We start from the raw sequence: 23308 nt of genomic DNA, 5'->3' as shown, positions 1-23308 counted from the left end.
TGCTAATGCAGACCCTGGGAGGCAGCAGTGATGGCTCAATTAGTTGGGACCCTGCCACCATGTGGCAGAACTGAGTTCAGTTCCTAGTTCCTGGTTCCTGGTTCCTGGGTTTGGCCCCAGCCAGGGGGCTGCTGCTTTGAGTGAGGATGCTCTCTTTTTCTTTTCTCTCTCTCTCTCTCTCTCTCTCTCTCTCTCTCTCTCTCTCTCATAAACAAATAAAATGAAAAGAAACAGAATTTAAAGTATTCTTTAAGAAGTGATTAAGTTAAATGAGGTCTTTAGAGTGGGCCTTAATTCAATCTGTTTTGTCCTTATAAGACAAGGAAACTGGGCAGATGAGGGAAGCACACATGAGGACACAGTGAGAACGTGGCCATCTGCCAGCCAAGTGACAAAGCTCAGGAGGAACCAAGCCTGCCAGCACCTCCTTCTTGACTTCTAGGCCCCAGAAGTGGGAGGAGTGAATGTCTCTTGGCTTGATGCCCCCTAGAGGGTACTTGTTATGGTAGCAGTAGCAGGTGTAATCCGGAAGGGCCACCAGTCTCCCAAGTTTATAAAACATTGGCATTCCCATAGCCGTAATTACTACTTATGCACATGCTCTTCAATAATATATGAGACTGTTTTGGATATTTAAAAAACTTTATACAAACAGTATGAAACTGTGTATATTTTTTGTGACTTGTTTGCATTTTTTTTTTGTTTGTTTTTTTGTTTTTTGAGTTCCATTTTCCATTTGTGAGATTTATCCAGACTAATTGTGCTCTGGTTCCAGAATGATGTAAATACTTTCTATTTTTTAAAATTTATTTTTTAAGGAATACAAATTTCGTAAGTACAACTTCAGGAATGTAGTTATTCTTCCCACCATACCCGCTCTCCCACCCACCCTCTCACCCTCCTCCTCCTCCCTCTCCCCTTGCCAGTCCCATTCTCCATTAAGATTCACTTTCAGTTAACTTTGTACACAGAAGACCAACTCTATACTAAGTAAGGATTTCAACAGTTTGCACACACACACACACACACACAAACTGTTTGAGAACTAATTTTACGGTTGACTCTCATAATACAACTCATTGAGGACAGAGGTCCTGCATGGGGAGTTTAGCGCACAATGACTCCTGTTGCTAATTTAACAATTAACACTCTTATATATGATGTCACTGACCACCCGAGGCTCTTGACATGAGCTGCCTAGGCTATGGAAGCCTTCTGAGTCCACAAATTCTGTCAGTATTTGGACAAGGCTATAAGCAAAGTGGAAGTTCTCTCCTCCCTTTAGAGAAAAGTACATCCTTGTTTGACGGCCACTTCTTTCCAATGGAGTCTCACTCACAGAGACCCTTCATGTAGAACATATTTTTACTACAGTGTCTTGGCTTTCCATGTCTGAAATGCTCTCATGGGCTTTTCAGCCAGACCAGGAAGCCTTAAGGGTTGAGTCTGAGGTCAGAGTGTTAACAAAAAGTGACTGCCATTCTATGAGTCAGATGTATAGACTGCTTCCCATGTTGGAACATCTCTCCTTTTTAATTCTATTATTACAAGGTACTTGATCCTATTTATATGATTACTTTAACACTTAATCCTGCCTATATGTTCACTTAAACACTTAATATGATCACTTTAACAATTAAGATGGCATTTTTACCACCAACCTTAGTGGGATTTGGAGTTCCATGACAAGCTTTTAAACTGTACCCTTATAAGTAAGTCCGTAGGAATGTATGCAGAAGTATACAGTTACAAACTTTCCCCTCCCCTTCTTATTCCCACTCTTACTTTTTACTGAGATTTTCAATTGACTTTATACACATGGTTAACTCTATGTTAAGCAAAGAGTTCAACAAATTGTATGAAGAAAAAAATGAAAAAACAAAATGGAATGGTTCCTTGATGGAAAAGACAAGGGCAGCTCAAGTCATCCCTTCTTGAAGTGTCTATTTCACTTCAACAGATTTTGTTTAAGGTGCTCTGTTAGTTCTCACAGATCAGGGAGAAAATAGGGTATTTGTACCTTTGGTACTGGCTTATTTCACTAATTATGATGTTTTCCAGATTCATCCATTTTGTTGCAAATGACCAGATTTCATTTTTTTTACTGCTGTATTCTATAGTGTACATATCCCATAATTTCTTTATGTAGTCTTTGATTGATGGGCATTTAGGTTGATTCCATGTCTTAGCTATTTAAATTGAGCTGTATTAAACATGGAGGTGCAGATAACTCTTTTTTTTTTTTTTTTTTTGACAGACAGAGTGGACAGTGAGAGAGAGAGACAGAAAGGTCTTCCTTTGCCATTGGTTCACCCTCCAATGGCCGACGTGGCCGGCGCGCTGCGGCCGGCGCACCGCGCTGATCCAATGGCAGGAGCCAGGTGCTTCTCCTGGTCTCCCATGGGGTGCAGGGCCCAAGCACTTGGGCCATCCTCCACTGCACTCCCTGGCCACAGCAGAGAGCTGGCCTGGAAGAGGGGCAACCGGGACAGAATCCGGTGCCCTGACCGGGACTAGAACCCGGTGTGCCGGCGCCACAAGGCAGAGGATTAGCCTAGTGAGCCGCGGCGCCGGCCACAGATAACTCTTTTGTTTACTGATTTCATTGCCCTTGGGTAATTCCCAGGAGTGGGGTGGCTGGGTCATATGGTAGGTCTATATTCAGATTTTTGAGGATCTTCATACTGTCTTCCATAGTGGTTTTACCAGTTCACATACCAACAGTGGACTAGGGTACCTTTTCCTCACATCCTTGCTAGCATTTGTTGCTTGTTGATCTCTGTCTGAAAGCCATTCTAACTGGTGAAAGGAAAGGCCACCACAAAATACACTGAACACTGGAGTAAGGGAAAAGTCTTATTGTCGAGTGGGGGAAACCTGACAGGCTGCCTCCCGGTGCACAGAGAGAACATCCTGTACTGGGAGAACAGGTCTTTTATAGCTATGTAGAAGTAAGGAAATGGCAGTGGCAAATCTGGTTAGGTTGGGGGTGGAGCTGATGCTTGTGATTGGGCTACTTGGTCACCTGACTTCTAGTAAGCCAGGCTGGGCTTAGGAAGATGGCATCATTTTACTAACAGCTGGGGTGAGGTGAAACCTCATTGTGGTTTTGATTTGCATTTCCCTGACAGCTAGTGATCCTGAACATTTTTTCATGTGTCTGTTGGCCATTTGGATTTCCCCTTTTGAAAAATGTCTGTTTAGGTCCTTGGCCCATCTCTTAACTGGGTTGTTTCTTGTGTTATTGTGGAGTCTCTTGAACTCTTTATATATTCTGGTTATTAATCCTCGACCATTTGCATAGATTGCAAATAATTTCTGCCATTCTTTCTGTTGCCTCTTCACTTTCCTGTTTCCTTTGCCATACAGAAGCTTCTCAATTTAATGTAATCTCATTTGTTAATTTTGGCTTTGACTGCCTGTGCCTCTGGGGTCTTTTCCAAGAACTCTTTGCCTGTGCCAGTGTCTTGCAGGGTTTCCCCATTATTCTCTAGTAACTTGATGGTGTTAGGTCATAGATTTAGATCTTTAATCCATGATGAGTGGATTTTTGTGCAAGGTGTAAGGTAGGGGTCTTGCTTCATACTTCTGCATTTGGAAATCCAGTTTTCCAGCACCATTTGTTGAAGAGCCTGTCCTTGCTCCAGTGATTGGTTTTAGCTCGTTGGTCAAATCTAAGTTGGTTGTAGATGTTTGGATTCTTTCTGGTGTTTCTGTTCTGTTCCATTGGTCTATCCATCTGCTTTTGTACCAGTACCAGACTGTTTTGATCATAACTGCCTTGTAGTATGTCTTGAAATCTGGTATTGTGATGCCTCTGGCTTTGTTTTTGTTGTATAAGATTGCTTTAGCTATTCGAGGTCTCCTGTGCCTCCATATGAATTTCAGGATCATTTCTTCTAGATCTGAGAAGAATATCTTTGGTATTTTGATTGGTATCGCATTGAATCTGTAAATTGCTTTTGAAAGAATGGATATTTTGATGATATTGATTCTTCCAATCCATGAGCATGGAAGATTTTTCCATTTTTTGATATCTTCCTCTATTTCTTTCTTTCAGATTTTGTAATTCTCATTGTAGAGATCTTTGACGTCCTTGGTTAAGTTTATTCCAAGGTATTTGATTGTTTTTGTAACTATTGTGAATGGGATTGATCTTAGAAGGTCAATCTCAGCCATGGCATTGTCTGTGTATACAAAGGCTGTTGATTTTTGTGCACTGACTTTATATCCTACTGCTTTACCAAATTCTTCTATGAGTTCCCATAGTCTCTTAGTGGAGTCTTTGGGATCCCCTATGTATAGAATCATGTCATCGGTAAATAGGGATAGTTTGACTTCCTCCTTCCCAATTGGTATCCCTTTGGTTTCTTTTACTTGCCTAATGGCTCTAGCTAAAACTTCCAGGACTATATTGAACAGCAATAGTGAGAGGGGGCATCCTTGTCTGGTTCTGGATCTCAGTGGGAATGCTTCCAAGTTTCCCCCATTCAATAGAATGCTGGCTGTTGGTTTGTCATAAATTGCCTTGATTGTGTTGGGCAATGTTCCTTCTATATCCAATTTGCTTAGAGTTTTCAGCCTGAAAGGGTGTTGTATTTTTTTTTTTTTTTTGACAGGCAGAGTGGACAGTGAGATAGAGAGGCAGAGAGAAAGGTCTTCCTTTTCCATTGGTTCACCCCCCAGTATTAAGAAAGAACAGAGATAGGAGCTGGTGCTGTGGTATGGTGAGCTAAGCCTCTGTCTGTAGCAACGGCATCCCATATGGGCACCATTTCATATCCCAGCTCCTCCTCTTCCCATCTAGCTCTCTTCTATGGCCTGAGAAAGCAGTAGAAGATGCCCAAGGCCCATGCTGTGGTGTAGCAGGTAAAGCCACTGCCTGCAGTGCCTGCATCCCATATGGGCACTGGTTCAAGTTCTGACTGTTCTGCTTCTGATCCAGCTCTCTGCTATGGCCTGGAAAAACAGTAGAAGATGGCCCAAGTCCTTGGGCCCCTACATCCACGTGGGAGACCTGGCTTCAGATTGACCCAGCTCTGTCTAATGTGGCCATTTGGGGAGTGAACCAGCAGATGGAAGACCCTCCTCTCTGTCTCTGTCTCTGCCTCTGTCTCTGTCTCTCTCTCTCTTTCTGCCTCTGCCTCTCTGTAACTAACTTTCATATGAATAAATAAATCTTAAAAAAAAAAAAAGAAAAAGAAACACAAGCATGTATGCTGGAGTGAAGCAAACTGAGCTGCTGTTTGGTGTTTGCAGGTGAGAAGCCCTGCAGTGTTAGGTCTTTTGATTTCTCAAGAGAAGTAGAAAATTTGGAATTATATGTAAAAGCTGCTGTATCTTTAATATAGTTAACTGATTCAAATTCTCTCTTTCTGGGGCCTGAGTTGTGGCCAGAGGGTTAGGCTGTTACCTGCAGTGCTGGCATCCTGTATGCGCATTGGCTCAAGTCTGAGCTGCTCTTCTTCTAATCTAGTTCCTCACTAATGCATCTAGGAAAGCAGCAGAAGATGGCCCAAAAACTTGGGCCCTGGCACGCGTGTAGGAGACCAGATGAAGGTCATGGCTCCTGGTTTTGCCGTGACCCAGCCTTGGCCATTGCAGTCATTTGGCGAGTGAACCAATGGATGAAAGATCTCACTCGTATGTGCTCTCTGTCTCTCCCTCTCTCTCTAACTCTGCCTTTCAAATCAATCAATCAATCAATCAATCTTTAAAAAAATCCTGTCTCTCTCTCTTACCTATAGCCAAACATAGCCTCACCCCAGATGTGGCCCACGTTCCCGTGTTTTCCAGAGTGATGTCTACCCTTGAAGATAAAAAACCTGAACTCCCTAGTATAATCTAGTACTTCAGAACCTAGGCCTTGCCTGTTCCTGAAGACTTGTCTCTAATCACTTCCTGTGATTTTATCCAGTTTAGATAAAAATGGAATCTACTAGGGAGGATTGACTCATAAGATCTGCAAAGGGCCTAACAATTGACTTGGAGGATACATAGCCAAGAAAAAAGGCCCCATTGCTTCTACAAGACACGGCAAACCCCGAAATGCTGCTTAGGGTTAGACGTGGACACTGCAGCCAGTATTTGATGCTAGAACCTCCACCATTGGTGCCTGTCAGTGCTGGGAGCCTCTGTTGTTCCCTCCCCGGGAAATGGATCCTGCTGTGGCAGTCATGTCACACAGTGCTGTCTTGAATCCAGGCTGCTTTAGGCTGCAGCTACCATGTAGCTAGGTCATTTGCCTGTACTCTGCCTACCAGGAAGGAGGACCAAAGACATTTGTGCGTCTCTCTTGGAAAGAACTTATCATATGGGAAATCCCTCAACGTTGGAAAGGTGTTTAAATGATGTTGGGCACCTAAAAATAAGACACATATCTTCCATAGGAGCACAATGCGAAGTGTGGTCTGCATTCCAGTGTTAGCATTCAGTGTTGATTACAGATCTCTGTTGCCATAAAAACAAACAGAGCAGCATTTATCTTACCACAGCCCTATTAGCAATAGTAGACAGGTGTTCTTCTATAATCATAGACTTCTTGCAAGGATTTGCAGATTGGCACTGATTCTGGGATTACATTTAGAGTAGTACTACCACAGAGTAGGATTAGCAAACTACATTTTAGGCCAAGTCTGGCCTGCCCCCATTTTTCTAGAGTCTGAGAGCTAAGCAGATTTGTGACAGAGATGCATGTGATCCTTACATCCTGAAATATTTACTCTATCTCATTACAGAAAATTTTTGCAGACCCCTGTTCTAAAGTGCCCTCTTCTAGTGAAGTCATTTTTTGTTTATTTGAGAGAGAGGCAACGAGAGAGAGAACTCTCATCTGCTGGTTCACACCCCCAGTGCCCATAATGCTCTGGGCTGGGCTAGCCCAAAGCCAGGAGCTTAGAATTCAGTCCAAGTCTCCCATGCGGATGATAGGAACTCAACTACTTGAGCCATCATCTCTGCCTCCCAGGTCTGCATTAGCAGGAATCTGGAATCGAATGTGGAACTGGAACTTGAGCTCAGGTGCTCTGATATGAATTAGGACGTCTCACACCATGTCTTAACTGCCAGGCCAAATGCTCATCCTCTTTGCCACATTTTCAGAGGCTTTGGTTGTTAACCAGGGATGAATACTGTACTCACAACATACTGTTCATGCCTGTTTTTATTCTGACAAAGTTTTAAGCAGTGGTCTAATTTAGTTTTATTAATAGTGAAATAGTTGTCATTTTGAGTTGGAAGAGTTGTGCATTGATAATGCTGATGAATTATATACTTTTACGGGTACCTTTATTGCCTTTTCAAGGAAAAATGAGATCTACGTTGCTCTTTTTCCTTCTGATTTATATAGTCTCTTTTATTTTACTCTACTTAGTTTTCCTCTAAATTCTGCTATTATTGTATAGGCTGGGGAGACTAACTGCTCCAGCAATCCCCAAATCTCAATGGCCTACGAAAATAAAAGGTTTATCTCATTTAGTGCAGGAAGGCGAGAAGGAGCTGTTCTCCTTAGCGCCTCAGGGCCCCAGGCTCCATCTGGCTGTGCCCAGCTGAGAATCGGCAGCTGCGCAGGGAAAGGCAGGTGTGGGAGATTGCATGTGGCTTTTCTGTGCCAAGCCTAGAAGGCAGTAGATTTCCTGTCTACGTACATTGCATCAGCCAGGACTGGAGTCTTACAACACCACCTGTAAAGGAGGTCTGGACACATCGACGATAAGGGTGTGCAGGGGAATTCATGCCAAAAGGGAACGAGTTTGGAGGGCCTGTGCCTGCCACACCTGCACTCAGCTTCCTTAGAACCTAGACTTCACCTGAGAAAGCCAAGAATATAAGTGCTTTTTTAGTTAGGGTATATGTTTGGACGCTGTAACAAAAGCAAAGCAAAACAGAACAAAACACAGTAAGTGAACTGAGATACAGTGTTTTTCTATTTTGCAGAAAAACCTGAACCTAATATTCCAGGGCTGGCTACTACAGCATCTGCACAGCGTCAGGTCCATAAAGGTTCTTTTTGTACTGTTTTGCCTTCTTAAATACCTTTTGACAGACTTTTTTTTTTTTTTTTTTTTTTTTTTAGATTCATTCATTTATTTATGAGAGAGAGAGAGAGGTCTTCCATCTGCTAGTTCACTCCCCAGATGGCTGCAATGGCTGGAGCTGGGCTCATCCAAAGCCTGTAGCCAGGAGCTTCTTCCAGGTTTCCCACGCAGGTGCAAGGGCCCAAGGTCTTGGGTCATCTTTATTTTTAATTTAATTAATTAATTTATTTTTATTTGAAATTCAGAGTTATATAGAAAAGGAGAGGCAGAGAGAGAGAGGGAGGTCTTCCATCTGCTGGTTCACTCTCCAGATGGCCACAATGGCCGGAGCTGTGCCTATCTGAAGCCAGGAGCCAGGAGCTTCTTCCAGGTCTCCCACGCAGGTGCAGATGCCCATTTGGGCCATCTTCCACTGGTCTCCCAGGCCACAGCAGAGAGCTGGATTGGAATTGGAGCAGCTGGGACTTGATACCTGCACTGCAGGCACCAGCTTCACCTCCTCATATCTTATTGCTTCATCTATGATGAAGATAGCTGCTCCAGCCCCTAACAATGTGTCTTCCACTAGGAAGGAGAGAAGATGACATAGGTGGCACACTCACTGTTTTTTAAGGGCAGTCCTTCCATTCCAAGCTAGACCCTAGTCATATGGCCACTCCTTCTTATAAGCGGGGACTGGATACTGCAGCCTTTGACTGGATGGCCATGTGCCACACTAAATTCAGGAACACTTTTAAAAAGAAATGAACAGAGAATGGATATATGAGGCTAAGCAGTTTCTTCTGTAAGTGCCTTTCAATGAAAAGATGATAAAATGATACCATTTAAGGGCCTGTGTTGTGGTGTAGTGGGTAAAACTGCAATGCCAGCATCCCATATGGGTGCCTATTTGTGTCTTGGCTGTTCCACCTCCCATATAGCTCCCTTCCAGTGGCCTGGGGAAGCAATGGAAGATGGCACACGTGTTTGGGCACCTACCTCCTATGTGGGAGATCAGGATGAAGCTCCTGACTCCTGACTTCAGATCGGCCCAGCTCCAGCCATTGTAGCCATTTGGGGAGTGAACCAGCAGATGGAAGCTCTATCTAATCTCTCTCTCTGTCTCTCTAACTCTTTCAAATTAATAAAATAAATCTTAAAAAAAGTATTGAAAACAAACTCAGGATGTCCCTGAAGATTTTGTTTGTGTTTATTTGAGAGGTAGAGTTACTGATAGTGAGAGGGAGAGACAGAGAGAAAGGTCTTCCTTCTGTTGGTTCACTCCCCAAATAGCTGCAACGGCTGGAGCTGCGCGGATCCGAAGCCAGGAGCCAGGTGCTTCTTCCTGGTCTCCCATGCGAGTGCAGGGGTCCAAGGAGTTGGGCCATCTTCTGCTGCTTTCCCAGGCCATAGCAGAGTGGGATGGGAAGAGGGGCAGCCGGGACTAGAACCGGTGCCCATAGGGGATGCCGTTGCCGCAGGTGGAGGATTAATCTGTGCCACAGAGCCAGTCACAAGGTGACTCTCAGAGATGCACAGCACTTCAGAGCAAACTCTGTATACTGTAATATTTATCAGTGAGATGATCTTATGGCTGAGATTTGCTTTCAATACTCCAGCAAAATAATAATAATAATAATAATAATAATAATAATAATAAAAGGGGGAAAATGGGGAGGCCTGTGCAGTGTGTTAAGCCACTGCTTGCAATCCCGGAGTCCCATATTGGACTTCAGGTTCAAATCCATCTTGCTCCGTTTCTGATCCAGCTCTTTGCTAAAGAGCCTGGGAAAGTAGCGGAGGAAGGCCCAAAGTGTCTGGGCCCCTGCCGCCCACATGGGTCACCTGGAGTTCTGGTTTCCTGGTTTCAGCCTGGCCCAGCTCTAGCCATCGTGGCCCTCTGGGGAGTGAATCAGTGTATGGAAGATCTCTCTCTGGCTCTCCCTCTTTCTGTTTTCTCTTTCCCTTTCAAATCAGTGAAAATAAAGCTTAAAAAAGGGGTGGGGTGGGGTGGGGTGGAGGAATAAATGAAAGAGGAGTGACAAAATGAAACCGAGGGGTGCCTGGGTTATCACAATGCTATTTTCTGTTTTTTGTGTTTGAAAATTAACACAGGATAACAAAACGATACAACGAAACAAGTGCCTGGTTCATGAACACTGCAGGCAGACTTGAGCTCAAGCCCCGGTTAAACACTTACTAGCTGAGTGGCTCTCTCTGGCATATACTGCGTCAGCTGCAGGGGTCTTGCAGAGCTGAGCAGCACAGAATTGGAGGCAAGCAGCCCAAGAGCCGGCTTAGTGGCTGCGCTAACACGGATTCCAGCTTGGACTGAGAGAGAAGAGGTGAGCTCGGATCTGATTTCTAGACCGAGAACTTTTTTTATGTTGTCCACGTTCCCTCGGTTCGATGTTTAGGAATCGATTTCACAGCCGCAGGGCGGCCCGACTTCAGGGGAGTCACGGACGTTCGGGGCACGGCTGCGCCTGGGCTGCCCAGCGGCCGCCGGGACAGAGCCGGCTTTACCCCGAGCAGGCTGCCGTTCCCATTCCCGGGGTTGCCTCGGGTCAGCGGCCTGTAGCCGGACTAAGGTCGAGCGCATCGGCCCGCCCTCCGGCTCCCTCGGGTCCTAGCTCGCTCCGGCTCAGCCTGGCTCCCATCCTGGTTCCCAGCCTCGGCGGTTCCACTCGACCCTCTTGGCTCCCTCTCCCCGGGCAGCAGGGGGCGGGGCTTAGGGTCTTCGGCTTGTGATTGGCCGGAGCCCAGGCGCTCCCCTTCTCCGCCCCCTCGGCGGGGTCAGAGGTCAGCCGAGCGCCGGTCCGCCGGGGTTGCAATGGCGGGGCTGTGGGTAGGGGCAGTAGCGCTGGTTACGGCTGGGCGGCGTGGGAGGCTGCCGCCGCAGCAGCTGATGAGAAGCGCGGCTCTGAGGACCCTGAAGGTGAGCCGCGGCGGGGCTCCGGCGGCCTGGGCTCCCTGGGCTTCCTGTTCACACAGCTCCTCAGTGGTCGGGGAGCGGGCAGCGCCGGCTGCGTCCCGCTGCCCCGGCGGCGCCTGGGGACACCGGTGTCCGCGGCCCTCGTGCCGCCCCCCGGGCTCCACGCTAGAGCGGGCCGACGGGGCATCCCCCGTGGCCGCCATGGCCCGCGAGGATCCCGGAGCGCAGCGGCCTAGCAGAGGCTGGCAGCCGGCGGCTCTCTGCCCTGCCGGGCCGGCGTGCGGCTGCTGGCCTGGGGCGGTTTCCGTGTGTGTGTGCGGCGCGGCAGTTAGCGTGGTGAGTGTGTCTGGGCTTTGAAAGTGCTGTGAGGAGTCGGGGTGCCAGTGCGGTCTACGCCTGCCTTAGTCCGTGACACCGCGTCATACTGTATGTGACTGTGCCCTGTGAGGTATTTTTCTTTTCTGCGTGGTGGTTAGCCGGATTCTAAACACATCTACCCTGTGTTTTGCATGACCCAGGCGCCTGGCTGCTTGCCTTGCCGGTTGGAGTGTTCGTGTGCTCCTGTTTACTCTGTTCCTTGCATGTGAAGTCTAGTTATTTCTGGGCATAGACTGCCTAACCTACTGTATTAACTGAGTTTATGAAGTCACTTGAACAAAGTGACTTTAAAAGTGACAAAAGAACAAAGTTCTTTAAAAGTCAAGGCGCCCTGAACACCTGCCAGCTGGCTCAGTGTACTTGTTAAACTTTTGAAGAAAAAGCAGAAAACTCTGAAAAAGGCAGCATAACATGAACTGCTGTCTCTGAAATTTAGAACCGGAAGACGCCTTAGGGATGATCTGCCCCCTGCTGCTGAGCTGAGGCCGGCTGGGCAGAGTGAAGAGGCAGAGCTGCACCTGTGTGTCCTTGGTGTTCGCTTCCAAATGCTCTTGCTGTTCTCTGTTGGCACACGGTTGTTTTTCACCCTTAAAGAAACCTTTTATTTATGGAGTACAAATTTCGTAAGTATGGCTTTAGGAATATACTGATTCTTCCCCCCATACCCACCCTCCCAGCCCCACTCGCACCCCACCTCCTCCTCCCTCTCACATTCCCAGTCCCTTTCTCTATTAAGATTCATTTTCAATTAACTTTATACACAGAAGACCGACTTTATATTAATAAAGATTTCAACAATTTGCACACACACACATGCACACACACAAACTATTTGAGAACAAGTTTTATAGTTAATTCTTATAACTCATTGAGGACAGAGATCCTACATATGGGAAGTGCACAGTGACTCCTGTTGTTAATTTAACAATTAACACTCTTATGTGTGATGTCAGTGACCACCTGAGGCTCTTGACATGAGCTTCCTAGGCTGTGGAAGCCTTTTAAATCCATAGTCTCCATTAGTATTTAGACAAGGCTATAAGCAAAGTGGAAGTTCTCTCCTCCCTTCAGAGAAAAGTACATCCTTCTTTGGTGGTCATAAGGTTTTTGATTTTTAATATTTATCATTCTATAATCTTTAAAAATTTTTTTCTGTGAATTTAAAAGAAGTTTATCTGTTTGAAAAGCAGACATAGAAAGAGAAAATCTTCCATTTATTCGTTCACTCCCAAATGCCTGTAATAATAGCCAGGGCTGGGCCAGGTGGAAGCAAGATTGTGAAACTCCCTCTGGATCTCCTGCCTGGGAGGTGGCCCACGCACTTGTGCCATTGACTGCTGCCTCCAAGGGTGCATTATTAAGAAGAAGGCTCAGAAGCAGAGTGGCCGGCACTGCAGTTGGCACACTGATAGGGGATGTAGGTGTTCTAAGCAGTGGCCTGACCAGCTGTTGCCACAATGCCCAACCCACTCTGTGATCTTTCCATCTTGGTTGGCCACATCACTTGTAGTTGTAAGACACATAATGTGTTCATTAGGAGCCGGCGCGGTGTAGTGGAAAGCCTTGGACTTTGGACTCCTACACAGGGGGCTTTGTGTATAGGACTGGTCCCTTTGCTGGGCTTCAGCTTCTTGTTCAGCTGTTTTCCCTGCCCGGGTAAATCTTTGTTAAATGCCTCCTGTGTTCCAGCTCTAGGGATTAATTATGATTAATGTCGCAGATTATAGTCTACTTGGGAGAAACAAGTAAGTGTAGGGGAGAGGTCCTGATGTTGTAACAAAGTAGAGGAATTTGACGAAGTCAAGGTGATCTGGAACTCTAGCAGATACTGCTCTGTGGCTTTTCTTGAAATATTTTCTGTAGTCCTTAAGCAGCCGTATATGCTCTGCTGACAGAGGAGGAAAGTGAAGCAGAAAGTGCTGTGTGACTTGCTCAAAGCTGTAGAGCGTGCAAGTGCAGACCTAAGGCTGGGAACCCCAGGACCTGTGCTCTCAATCATACCATACTGCGTGAAGTAAGGGAGTGTTTTCCTTTGGAAGTGAGAATTGCGATCTGTTTTCAAGGAGGAGGTGACCTTTTCCTAGGCAAAGATAGATGAATGTTATGTGTGAGAGAATAATACATACAAAGGTCCTGTGGCCAGAGGGAATGACAGGTTAGAAGATCTGAGAAGAGCCTGCTGAGTCCCTGGTGCAGAGATGAGAAGATACCGGAGGGGGAAGCAGGAATCAGACCCTGGTGGACGTTGTCAATCCTGTTTTGAGGTTTGGTGTTTATCTTAACGCTGTTGGAAGCCATTGATGCTGGAGGTGGGAGGGATGACACTGACATTTTAGATTGGGGAGGCTGAGAGAGAGAGAGGAAAGTTGTTACTGTACTTGCTGTTACACACTTACCTTGTAATATATAAGCTTTGATTTTTTTCTTACCTGTTTTCTTCGGTTTAATGTCCCAGCAGAGACTATACTTTGTCCGGACAATGTTGACACAATAGGTATGAATGCTTGACAATAGAGTAGCATTATGTTTGTGCCAGCAAAGAATTCCTGCTTGAGGGGAAGCGCTGCCGAAGTTCAGTGTTGCTGCACTGGAACTTGAGCTGCTGCTTCCCTCCATGAACTTGAAATGTGCCCCCAGTCTGTTTGAAGCAGACGCTTTTGAAGATTTTAACCCCTCCCATCCTTCCCTCCACTCTGCAAACCTTTCGGTTGGTTGGAAAGCAGAGAGCTAACCCTAGACTCCAGTCTAGAGAATCCTGGCCTGCCTTTTAGCCAGTTAGCAGATTTTTAAAAAATTATTATTATTAGGGTATTTGTAGAGTTCACCCTTTAGTCTTTACTTACTTGTTGTGTGTATCAGCTTCTTAACACATTCCTCTTAAAAACCCAGTTTTAAAATTTTGTGTACATTCATTGGCTCCAAGATGTTGGTTTATGGTAATTGCTACACTTTGCTAGACCTTTGTATTCCTTAGTTTCCATATATATATATATATATATATATGTATTTAAATTCATGTAGCAACTAGGTCAAAAATCCCAATTTACAGAAGAGGAAATAAAACTCAGAGTGGTTAAGTAATTTAAGTACACAATTGGCTGAGATAGAATTTTAACCTTGGATAATATAATTCCAAAGTCTTGCTTTTCCAATTACAGATTATCTCTCCCTTGCATTATGGACTCATTGTGTGGTGCTTAAGCTGTAGGTTCTTTGAGATCTTTGATTTGGTTTTGTATCAGTATGCATGGAAAAAAATGTTTAAGCTTGCCTTAGTGCTTCAGAATTGCCCAGAGGTAAATGTTTCCAACATACTGGCAAATTTCTGACAAATCATTTGGGAAAAAACACTTCTGGCCAGCGCCGCAGCTCACTAGGCTAATCCTCCGCCTGTGGTGCCGGCACCCCGGGTTCTAGTCCCAGTTGGGGTGCCGGATTCTGTCCCGGTTGCCCCTCTTCCAGGCTAGCTCTCTGCTGTGGCCAGGGAGTGCAGTGGAGGATGGCCCAAGTGCTTGGGCCCTGCACCCGCATGGGAGACCAGGAGGAAGAACCTGGCTCCTGGCTTTGGATTGGCTCAGTGTGCAGGCCACAACGCTCCAGCCATAGAAGCCACTTGGGGGGTGAACCAACAGAAAAAGGAAGACCTTTCTGTCTCTCTCTCTCTTTGTCTAACTCTGCCTGTCAAACAACAACAACAACAACAACAGCAAACAAACAAAACACTTCTAAGGTGATTACACAAATCAGTTTCTGGTGTAATAAAATGCTTGTGGGGATGGGTGTTTGGTGCAGTTGTTAAGCCTGCATCCCGTATCAGAATGCCTGGGTTCCAGTTCTGTCTCTACTTTTTTTTTTTTTTTTTTTTTTTTTTTTTAGGTTTGTTTTATTTATTTGAAAGGCAGAGTTAGAGAGAGAGAGAGAGAGAGAGAGAGAGAGATTGTCCATCTGCTGGATCATTCCCCAAATAGCCGCATGCACTAGGGTTGGGCCTGGTGGAAGCCAGGAACTTCATCTGGGTTCCCACTTGGATGACTTGGGCCCAAGCTCTTGGGCCATCCTCTGCTGTTTTCCCAGACACATTAGCAGGGAGCTGCATCAGAAGTGGAGTAGCTGTGACTCATACTGGCACCCTTATGGGATACCGGTGTCACAGGCGGTGGCTTAACCTGTTACACCATGATGTTCACCCCCAGTGCCTCTACTTCTGATCCAGCGTCCTGCTGATGTGTACACTGGGAGGCAGCAGATGATGGCTGCAGTACGTGAGTTCTTCCTACCCATATAGGAGACCTGGATGGAGTTCCTGACTCCTGGCTTCAGTGTGGCCCGTCACCTGCTATTGTGGACATTTAGGGAATGAACCAGAGGAATGGGAGGCACCTCTCTCTCTCTCTCTCTCACTCTGTCTCTTCAAATAAATATACATTTAAAAAACTATAAAAATATTTACAGATATTTGTGAATTTATCCGTGTATTTTTTGGATTTCTTTCTGTTAAGAGGTTTAGAACTGAGATAAAAACTTCTACAGCTCTTTGCTAAATGGGGAGAAAGATGATGAATTTTTTTTAACAGTTATTTATTTGAAAGAAAGAGTTACAGAGAGAAGGAGAGAGAGAGAGAGAGAGCGAGCGAAATAGAGTGCGAGCGCAAGCTTTCATCCCCTGGTTCACTCACCAGATGGCTGCAATAGCTAGCCCTGTTCCAGGCCAAAGCCAGGAGCCAGGAGCTTCTTTTAGGTCTCCCATGTGTGTGGCAGGGTCCCAAACATTTGGGCCATCTTCCACTGCCTTTCCAGGCACATTAACAGGGAATTGGATCTGAGGTGGAGTAACCGGGGCTTGAACCAGTGCCCACGTGGGATGCCGGTGCTGCAGGCAGCAGCTGTACCCTCTATTTCACAATATTTCACAATGCTGGCTCCAATAGTGACCTTTATTTTCTTGAAAGAGATTTATTTTTTTGAGTCCCGAATGATGTAGTGAGTGTGTTAATATTTAATTGAATAAATACTCCATCCTGTAGTCTTAAATTAGGGTTTGGAAGAAGAGTTGATAGGGTTTAAATGAATGGATCGAGAGGAGCCAGTGTAATATAGTATTACTAAACAGGGGAAGAACTTTAGAAGTCATTTGTAGTCCCTCATTCAAGTAGAGATCTAGCTCCCATTGCTCAAAAAGTGTTGGCAGTGTCTTGTAAGCCCCAAGCATCACGGTATGCACTGAGGAGACCAGAAAAAAATGACAACATGTCTGCTCACTGGGTCCCAAGTACAAAGAGGTCAAGGAATAAAAATAAAGATTGAGAAGGCCATTGTTCTTTAAAGAGAATAATTTCATAGCACAGCAAAGTGTCCTGTGCCAAATTGTTGCTTTTGTGTGAAGATATGCTTCAATGGTTGAAGCAAAGCTACATCTTTTTTTGAAAGATAAGGTATTGAGTGATTTAAAAACATTAGTTTCTTTAATTTATTTTAAATGTCCACTGACATTTTCATAAAAAAATACCACAGACTGTAATGGGACCAATAAAAAAAGATCAAAGTAAAAGAGAATTTCAAAAATGCTGGAAGATACAGACTTGTAATTTTATTCAGGAAAAGTAATACATCATGCATGTGGCATACTTTCCGTGGTATTTTTTATCCTGGAAACTTTTTTTTTTAGGATTTATTTATTTGCAAGGCAAAAGGATATATAGAGAGAGGCAGGGAGAAAGAGATATCTTCCATCCACTGTTTACTCCCCAAAGGGCCGAAACAGCCAGGGCTAGGCCAGACTCCATGCAGGTCACCCACATGGGTGGCAGGGGCCCAGGTACTTGGCCATCATCTGCTGCATCCCCAGCACATTAGCAAGGAGCTGGAAGGCTGCCTGCATCCTAAACCTGGTGGCGTAAGGCAAGAGGAATTCGTGGCATTCTGGAGTGGGTGAGCTTGAAGTCAAGGTGTTGGTGGGGCCACGCTCCCTCTGAAGGCGATAGGGGAGCATCTTTGCATGCCTCGGAGATCCTGAGGTTTGGCTTCTGGTGGCAGCACTGCAGGCTCTTCCTTCACGTGGCCTCTTCTTCCTCCTCCTTGTGTGTCTTCTTGTCTTTCTGTTACAAAAGCTGTGTTTGTCATTGGATTCAGGGCCATGGCAGGATCCAGGATGATCTCATCTTGAGATCCTTTACTTCATTATATCTACAAAGACCCCTTTTTGCAGGTTCTAGGACATGTATACATCATTGTGAGGGCCACCATCCAACCCTGTTACACCTGCTATATCCCAGACACTGTTTCGTGAGCACCGCTGCCATCACTGTGGTTCTGTGTGAATAGAGGACACTGATAGTGTGCATTGATAGTGTTCACATAAATAGGAAAGCTCAAAGAGTAGTGAGTGTGCCGTAGGAAAAAATAATAGGATAATGGCTGTCAGCCTAAATAACAGAGAAGGAGATTCTTTAATTCAAAATGATAATAATTTGGGAATAGCACTGTGATGAGAATATGACATATGATAATACGTTTATCATACTGTATTAACCATAGTAGTAAAAAGAAGGTCATAAAAACTAGCTTGATCTTCATAGCAGGCATGGAAAAGAAGAGAGCAGTAGGCTATTTGACTCTACTTGCATAGCATAAAGAAGAAACATAATAACATAAAGGATAAACAGGACTTGAAGTGGGATAGAATACATTATAGGAGTATCAGGGCGGCTAGCAATCCGACAGACAATTTCCTTATTACTCATTTTACAAAAACTGCATGGGTATTTCCTCTGGTAGTTGGTGTGAATCCTGGCACTTTGTGAAGGTTCGAGTTGTGTGAAACCAGTCCTGTGGAGGGGAGATGGCCAGGTTCCCTAGTAGCAGAGCCTGAGAAAGGCTTTTGTGCAGGAAGTGGCCAAGAAGAGTGAAGGAAGTGGGACAAGGCTGGGGAGAAAGCAAAGGAAAGGGGCACCCCAGCCGGAGTCCGGCTTCAGTCTTTCCCCACAGGGCCGCTCTAAATCCCAGAGGCGGGGAGCACTCCAGTGGTGGCAAGCAGCTGCAGCAGCTCTGGTTGGGAACGTGTCGGAGATGCACTTTGTCCAGCCATACCCCAGGCCTTTAGGGCCAGAAGGCGGAGGGTGGAGGCCAGCACCTGTGTTTCAACAAGCCCTCAGCCCTCTAGGTTATGCTGGTGCAGAGTAGTCTAATTATCCCTGTGAAGCAGAAACATTGTATATGGTGAACTGTAATTTTGTAGACTCATGTTCAGAAGGTAAAAAGATGCAAAATTAACATTTTATTTAACCCAATATGTTAAAAATATTATCTCAACATGTAAAATATAAATATTTGCCAGTGAAGTCTTTGCCTTTTTTTGGTACTAAGTCTTCAAAATCTGGTGTGTAGTTTACTCTTGAGCACCTTTAAATTTGACTGCGTCCCATTTCAAGGGCTCAGGATCCTCGGGTGGCTGGTGGCTGCCACATTGGACAGATCGTGCAGCTGAATTGGCCCCACCATGAGGAGATGCCTTTTGAGCCCTGGGTTAGTCCTTGCCTTTCAGGCTTGATGGAGAACTCCTGTGTGGTTGAGGAAAATGGTCAAGGCGAGGAGCCGTGCAGCAGCAGCCCGGCAGCGGGGCATGAGTGGCTCAGCAGACTGGCTGGGTTGGTGATGAGGCTTCCTGGTGCTCTACTTTAGTGAGAGGCAGGGCCTGGGGAATCTTGCGACGTCACCGTGTCTCCCAGGTACTCTTCCTGTGAGGTGTTCAGACTGGACCTGGGGATGGCACTCCAGGTCCTGAAGACCACGCAAAGTGTGTTGAAAAAAGAAGCTGTGTGGAGGTGGAACGGCCTGACATCCCTGGGGTCTTCATTGAAGACAGTCCCTTAAAAGATCACTTAAGTCTGTTAAAATTCTGAAACACTCAGCTGGTACTTTGGCACTCCGGGTCAGGAAGCAGGGAAGCGAGGGCATTGGAAGGGCTGGAGACGCAGCGTTTGCCAGGGCTGACTTTGACCTGGGTAAGAGCTCTGCTAACGCACACTTGGGATGATCAGTTCTTCTTTTTTAGAAGGCTTTTATTTAATGAATACAAATTTCATATGTACAGCTTTTAGGAATATAGTGGTTCTTCCCTCCATTCCCACCCTCCCACCCCTACTCCCATCCCACCTCCTACTCCCTCTCCCATCTCATTCTTCATTAAGGTGTTTTTTTTTTTTTTTTTTTTTGACAGGCAGAGTGGACACTGAGAGAGACAGAGAGAAAGGTCTTCCTTTGCTGTTGGTTCACCCTCCAATGGCCGCTGCGGCCGGAGCACTGCGCTGATCCGATGGCAGGAGCCAGGTACTTCTCCTGGTCTCCCATGGGGTGCAGGGCCCAAGTACTTGGGCCATCCTCCACTGCACTCCCTGGCCACAGCAGAGAGCTGGCCTGGAAGAGGGGCAACCGGGACAGAATCCGGTGCCCCGACCGGGACTAGAACCCAGTGTGCCGGCGCCGCAAGGTGGAGGATTAGCCTAGTGAGCCGCGGCGCCGGCCAAGGTTTGTTTTTAATTGACTTTGTATATAGAAGACCAGCTCTATACTAAGTAAAGATTTCAACAGTTTGCAATCAGTTTCTTCTTGTAAGCAGAATACAAGCTGATAGAGAATTAGCTTGTCCACAGAATCATGGGTAGTATTCACCTGAATGATATTGTGGGTGTATTAACAACATTAGCAGGCTTGGTTTTGGCAGAATATAGTGATTAAACTTTTCTTTTAGGAAAATTACTAAGTGGATTTACCAGTTGGCTGCTACATGATGCCCTATCTTGAAAGTAGGAGATAGTTTACCTTATAAAAGGATCTTTGTTTCCCTGTTTGCAAGGGCTGGAGGCATCCAGTTTGTCTAAAAGCAGTACCATTTTGTTGATATTTGAAAAAAAAAAATCGACCTTCTTCTCTTTGAAAGACGGAGTGATACATGTGAGAAAGATGCTCGGAGAGAATCTTTGATTTGGTGGCTATTTCCCCAAATGCTTGGAACAGCTGGGGCTGGACCAGGCTGAAGCCAGGAGCCTGGAATTCAATGCAGGTCTCCCACATGGGTGGCAGGGCCCCAAGTGCTGCTGCCTTGTGGAATGTATTATCAGGATGCTGGGTGGGAAATGGAGGTACCTGGACTCGAATTGACAACGTGATGTGGGATGCCAGGCTGAATCCAGGAGCTCAAAACTAAATCTGCATTTCTTACATCGGTAGAAGAGACACAAGTACTTGAGCCATCATCTGCTGCCTCCTGAAGTGTGCATTAGCAGGACTAGCGGGTTGGAATTTGGGGAGCCAGCACTCTGACAAGGCGTCCTGGTGTGGGAGACTGGTGTCCCAAGCAGCAGCAATCACTGTGCCACAATGCCTGTTGCAGTGCTAGGTATTTAGTACATTTTTGTTTAATCCTCATCACAGCATGAGGACCCAGGTCAGTACTGTCCTTGACTCCAGCTTGCAGATGAGGATATTTCTGAGTCAGGATATGAAGCCAGGTCAGAGCTGAGTCTAGACCAGAGTGCTTAGTGACTACATTCACATTCTGGGGGACTGCTGCATAGTTGTATTGAGTTCCTGTGTAATACCTTTTTTTGGGGGGCCGCTTTATGAGACTCATTTGTTCCTTTTAACAGCTCTTTAGGAATTCGGGAGTTGTTGTTGCCTACATTTATGAATGGAGAGAGAAGTGATTGACTCTGTCTTGTAGCAGTGAAGCAATGGAATTAACAGTTGACCTAGGTCTTGGGTCTCTGGGGTCCTGCCACCTGTGCCCACTGTTAGTAGGCATTTCATTTCTATGTGTGGAAGGTACAAGATATTTTTATTCCGAAGGAAAACAGTGGCAATGTTACTGGGAAGTCATTTTGTACACCTTGACCTGTCCTTTGACTGTGATACTAAATAGTTATTGTAAAAGGTGTCGCTCCCCCTCTTCGTGGAGGAACGACACAGGACCCTGCGCTGTTCTTTGGTCTGTTTGGCCCTCCCCGGGTTTGCTGCTGGTTCTTCCCGGGTTGGCTACCATCCCTTCCACCTCCGTGGAAGGGCGGTTCCCCCTGCCACATTCCCCACTTCCGCGGGGGAGCGGCACACCGCCGGCCGGCTCTCTCGGGGGCTGCACAGGTGTTCCCCTTAGATGTTCCCCTTAGATGTTCCTCGTGCATGCTGTCTCTCTCCTCCTTTATAGTCCTCCTCCGCCAATCCTAACTCAGCTGCCCACACGCCGAGTACGCTGCTCTCCTCCAATCAGGAGCAGGATCAGCTCCTGGAGGTCATCACTCAAGTTGGCAAGAGGCAGCTGCGTAGAAGCTGTTTTCTCCTCTCCCAGCGCCATATTGTGGGAGAGCAGATGCATAGAATAAGTCTTAATTCCAGTAACTCAGTCCAGTCTGGGTTGCTCCCCACAAAAGGAATCATGTAAGTTTTTCCTGAGAACTTTTGTTTTGAGGAAGTATCTTAAAAGAATTTTGGATTGGACTTTTAGTAGTTTGTTTTATAATTATGTTTAACAAAGACAACAAGTGTGAAGAGTCTGTGTAGAAGCCCAAATTAGCAGATTTCTACTAACCTGTTCCCTGAATGAAAAGAAATATTCTGGGGCTGCTGTTATGGCACAGTGAGTTAAGCTGCCATTTGTACTACCAGCATCCTATATTGGGGCACCTAGTGAAGTCTTGGCTGTTCTGCTTCCAATCCAGCGTCCTGCTAATGTGCCTGGGAGGACAGCAGACAAGGACCCAGCCCCAGGTGGAGTTCCTGGCTTCTGGCTCTTGGCTTCAGCCTGACCCCAGTCCTGGCTATTTTGTGGTCATTTTGGGAAGTGAACTGGAGGATGGAAGATCTGTCATTCTGCCTTTCAAGCATATAATTCAATCTTTTTAAAGGTTGATTTATTTAATTTATTTGAGAGGCAGAGTTTACAGAGAGAGGGGAAGAGATAGAGAGATCTTCTATCTGCTGGTTCACTCCCCACATGACCCCAGTGGCTAGAGGTGAGCCAGGCTTCTGAAGCCAGGAACTTCATCCAGGTCTCCCATATGGACGGCAATGGCCCAAATACTTGAGCCATCTCCTGCTTTCCCAGGCCATTAGCAGGGAGGTGAATCAGAAGTGGAATAGCTGGGACTCAAACCAGTAGCTCATAAATCCTTTTTTAAAAAATAAATTTTCTTTTGTAACTTTACAAAAGTCTGATTTTGGGGGGGGGGGGGACCTGCACGGTTCAGTTTTGGATTTGTATCAAGGTCTGCTAGGAGTAAACATGAACAGAGTGTTTATAGCGCTGACTCCAAACCAGTTCAGACTTGCTATGGGAGGGGCCCAGACTAATGCTTTCCCTTAGTAGTTGCTCTGTTGTTACACTTCCGCTTGCTTTTGCAGGTTCTGAGTCCAGTTACTGGGTAATTAGGGGCATCTGTAACTTTTAAAACTTGGGCCACATTATTATAAATTTACATGTATATAATCTGTGTGCTTTTTTCTTTCATAATGAATCTAAAATATAGTGTTAGAGCTTTAGAACCAAGTTTTTTTTAAAATTTTTTATTTGAATTTTTTATTTATTATTTATGTATTTGAAAGGTACGGTTACAGAGGGAGAGGCAGTGAGAGAAAGGTCTTCCATCTGATGATTCACTCTCCCAGTGGCCGCAACAGCCAGGGAGGGCTGGGCCAGGCTGGGACCAGAAGCTTGGAACACCATCCAGGTCTCCCACATGTGTGACAAGGTCCCAAGCACTTGGGCCATCATCTGCCTTCCCAGGCACAATAGCAAGGCACTGGATTGGAAGTGGAGCAGCTGGGGCTCAAGCAGCAATCATAGGGAATGTTGATGTTGCAGGTGATGGTGCCAGCACCCAAAAAGAGTAGTTTTGAACAGTAACAGAAATTTTCCAAAACAAATTTTTCTCAGGTAGCTGTCATGGTGTATCTTCTTCTACATTAAGTTTTATTAGTGCCATGCAGTTAC

General features: G+C 45.7%; 1 protein-coding gene across 12 annotated transcripts in view; it reads left to right on the top strand.

Annotated features, from left to right (window-relative positions):
- The first annotated feature begins 10644 nt into the window (after positions 1–10644).
- PCCA (propionyl-CoA carboxylase subunit alpha) overlaps positions 10645–23308 on the top strand; it is a 438870-nt gene continuing 426206 nt past the window's right edge. For 11 of the 12 annotated variants that reach the window (XM_070048637.1, XM_051850469.2, XM_008260152.4 and 8 more), the window contains exon 1: positions 10645–10953. In XM_070048637.1, the coding sequence (XP_069904738.1) occupies positions 10849–10953 (105 nt within the window). In that variant the 5' untranslated portion in view covers positions 10645–10848. The remainder of the gene's footprint in view (positions 10954–23308) is intronic. The other variant, XM_070048642.1, reaches the window with a different exon arrangement.

Source organism: Oryctolagus cuniculus, chromosome 9, assembly GCF_964237555.1.
Source record: "Oryctolagus cuniculus chromosome 9, mOryCun1.1, whole genome shotgun sequence".
Taxonomy (NCBI): domain Eukaryota; kingdom Metazoa; phylum Chordata; class Mammalia; order Lagomorpha; family Leporidae; genus Oryctolagus; species Oryctolagus cuniculus.
Note: the sequence above shows the minus strand (reverse complement) of the source record. Positions and strands in the feature narration are given on the sequence as shown.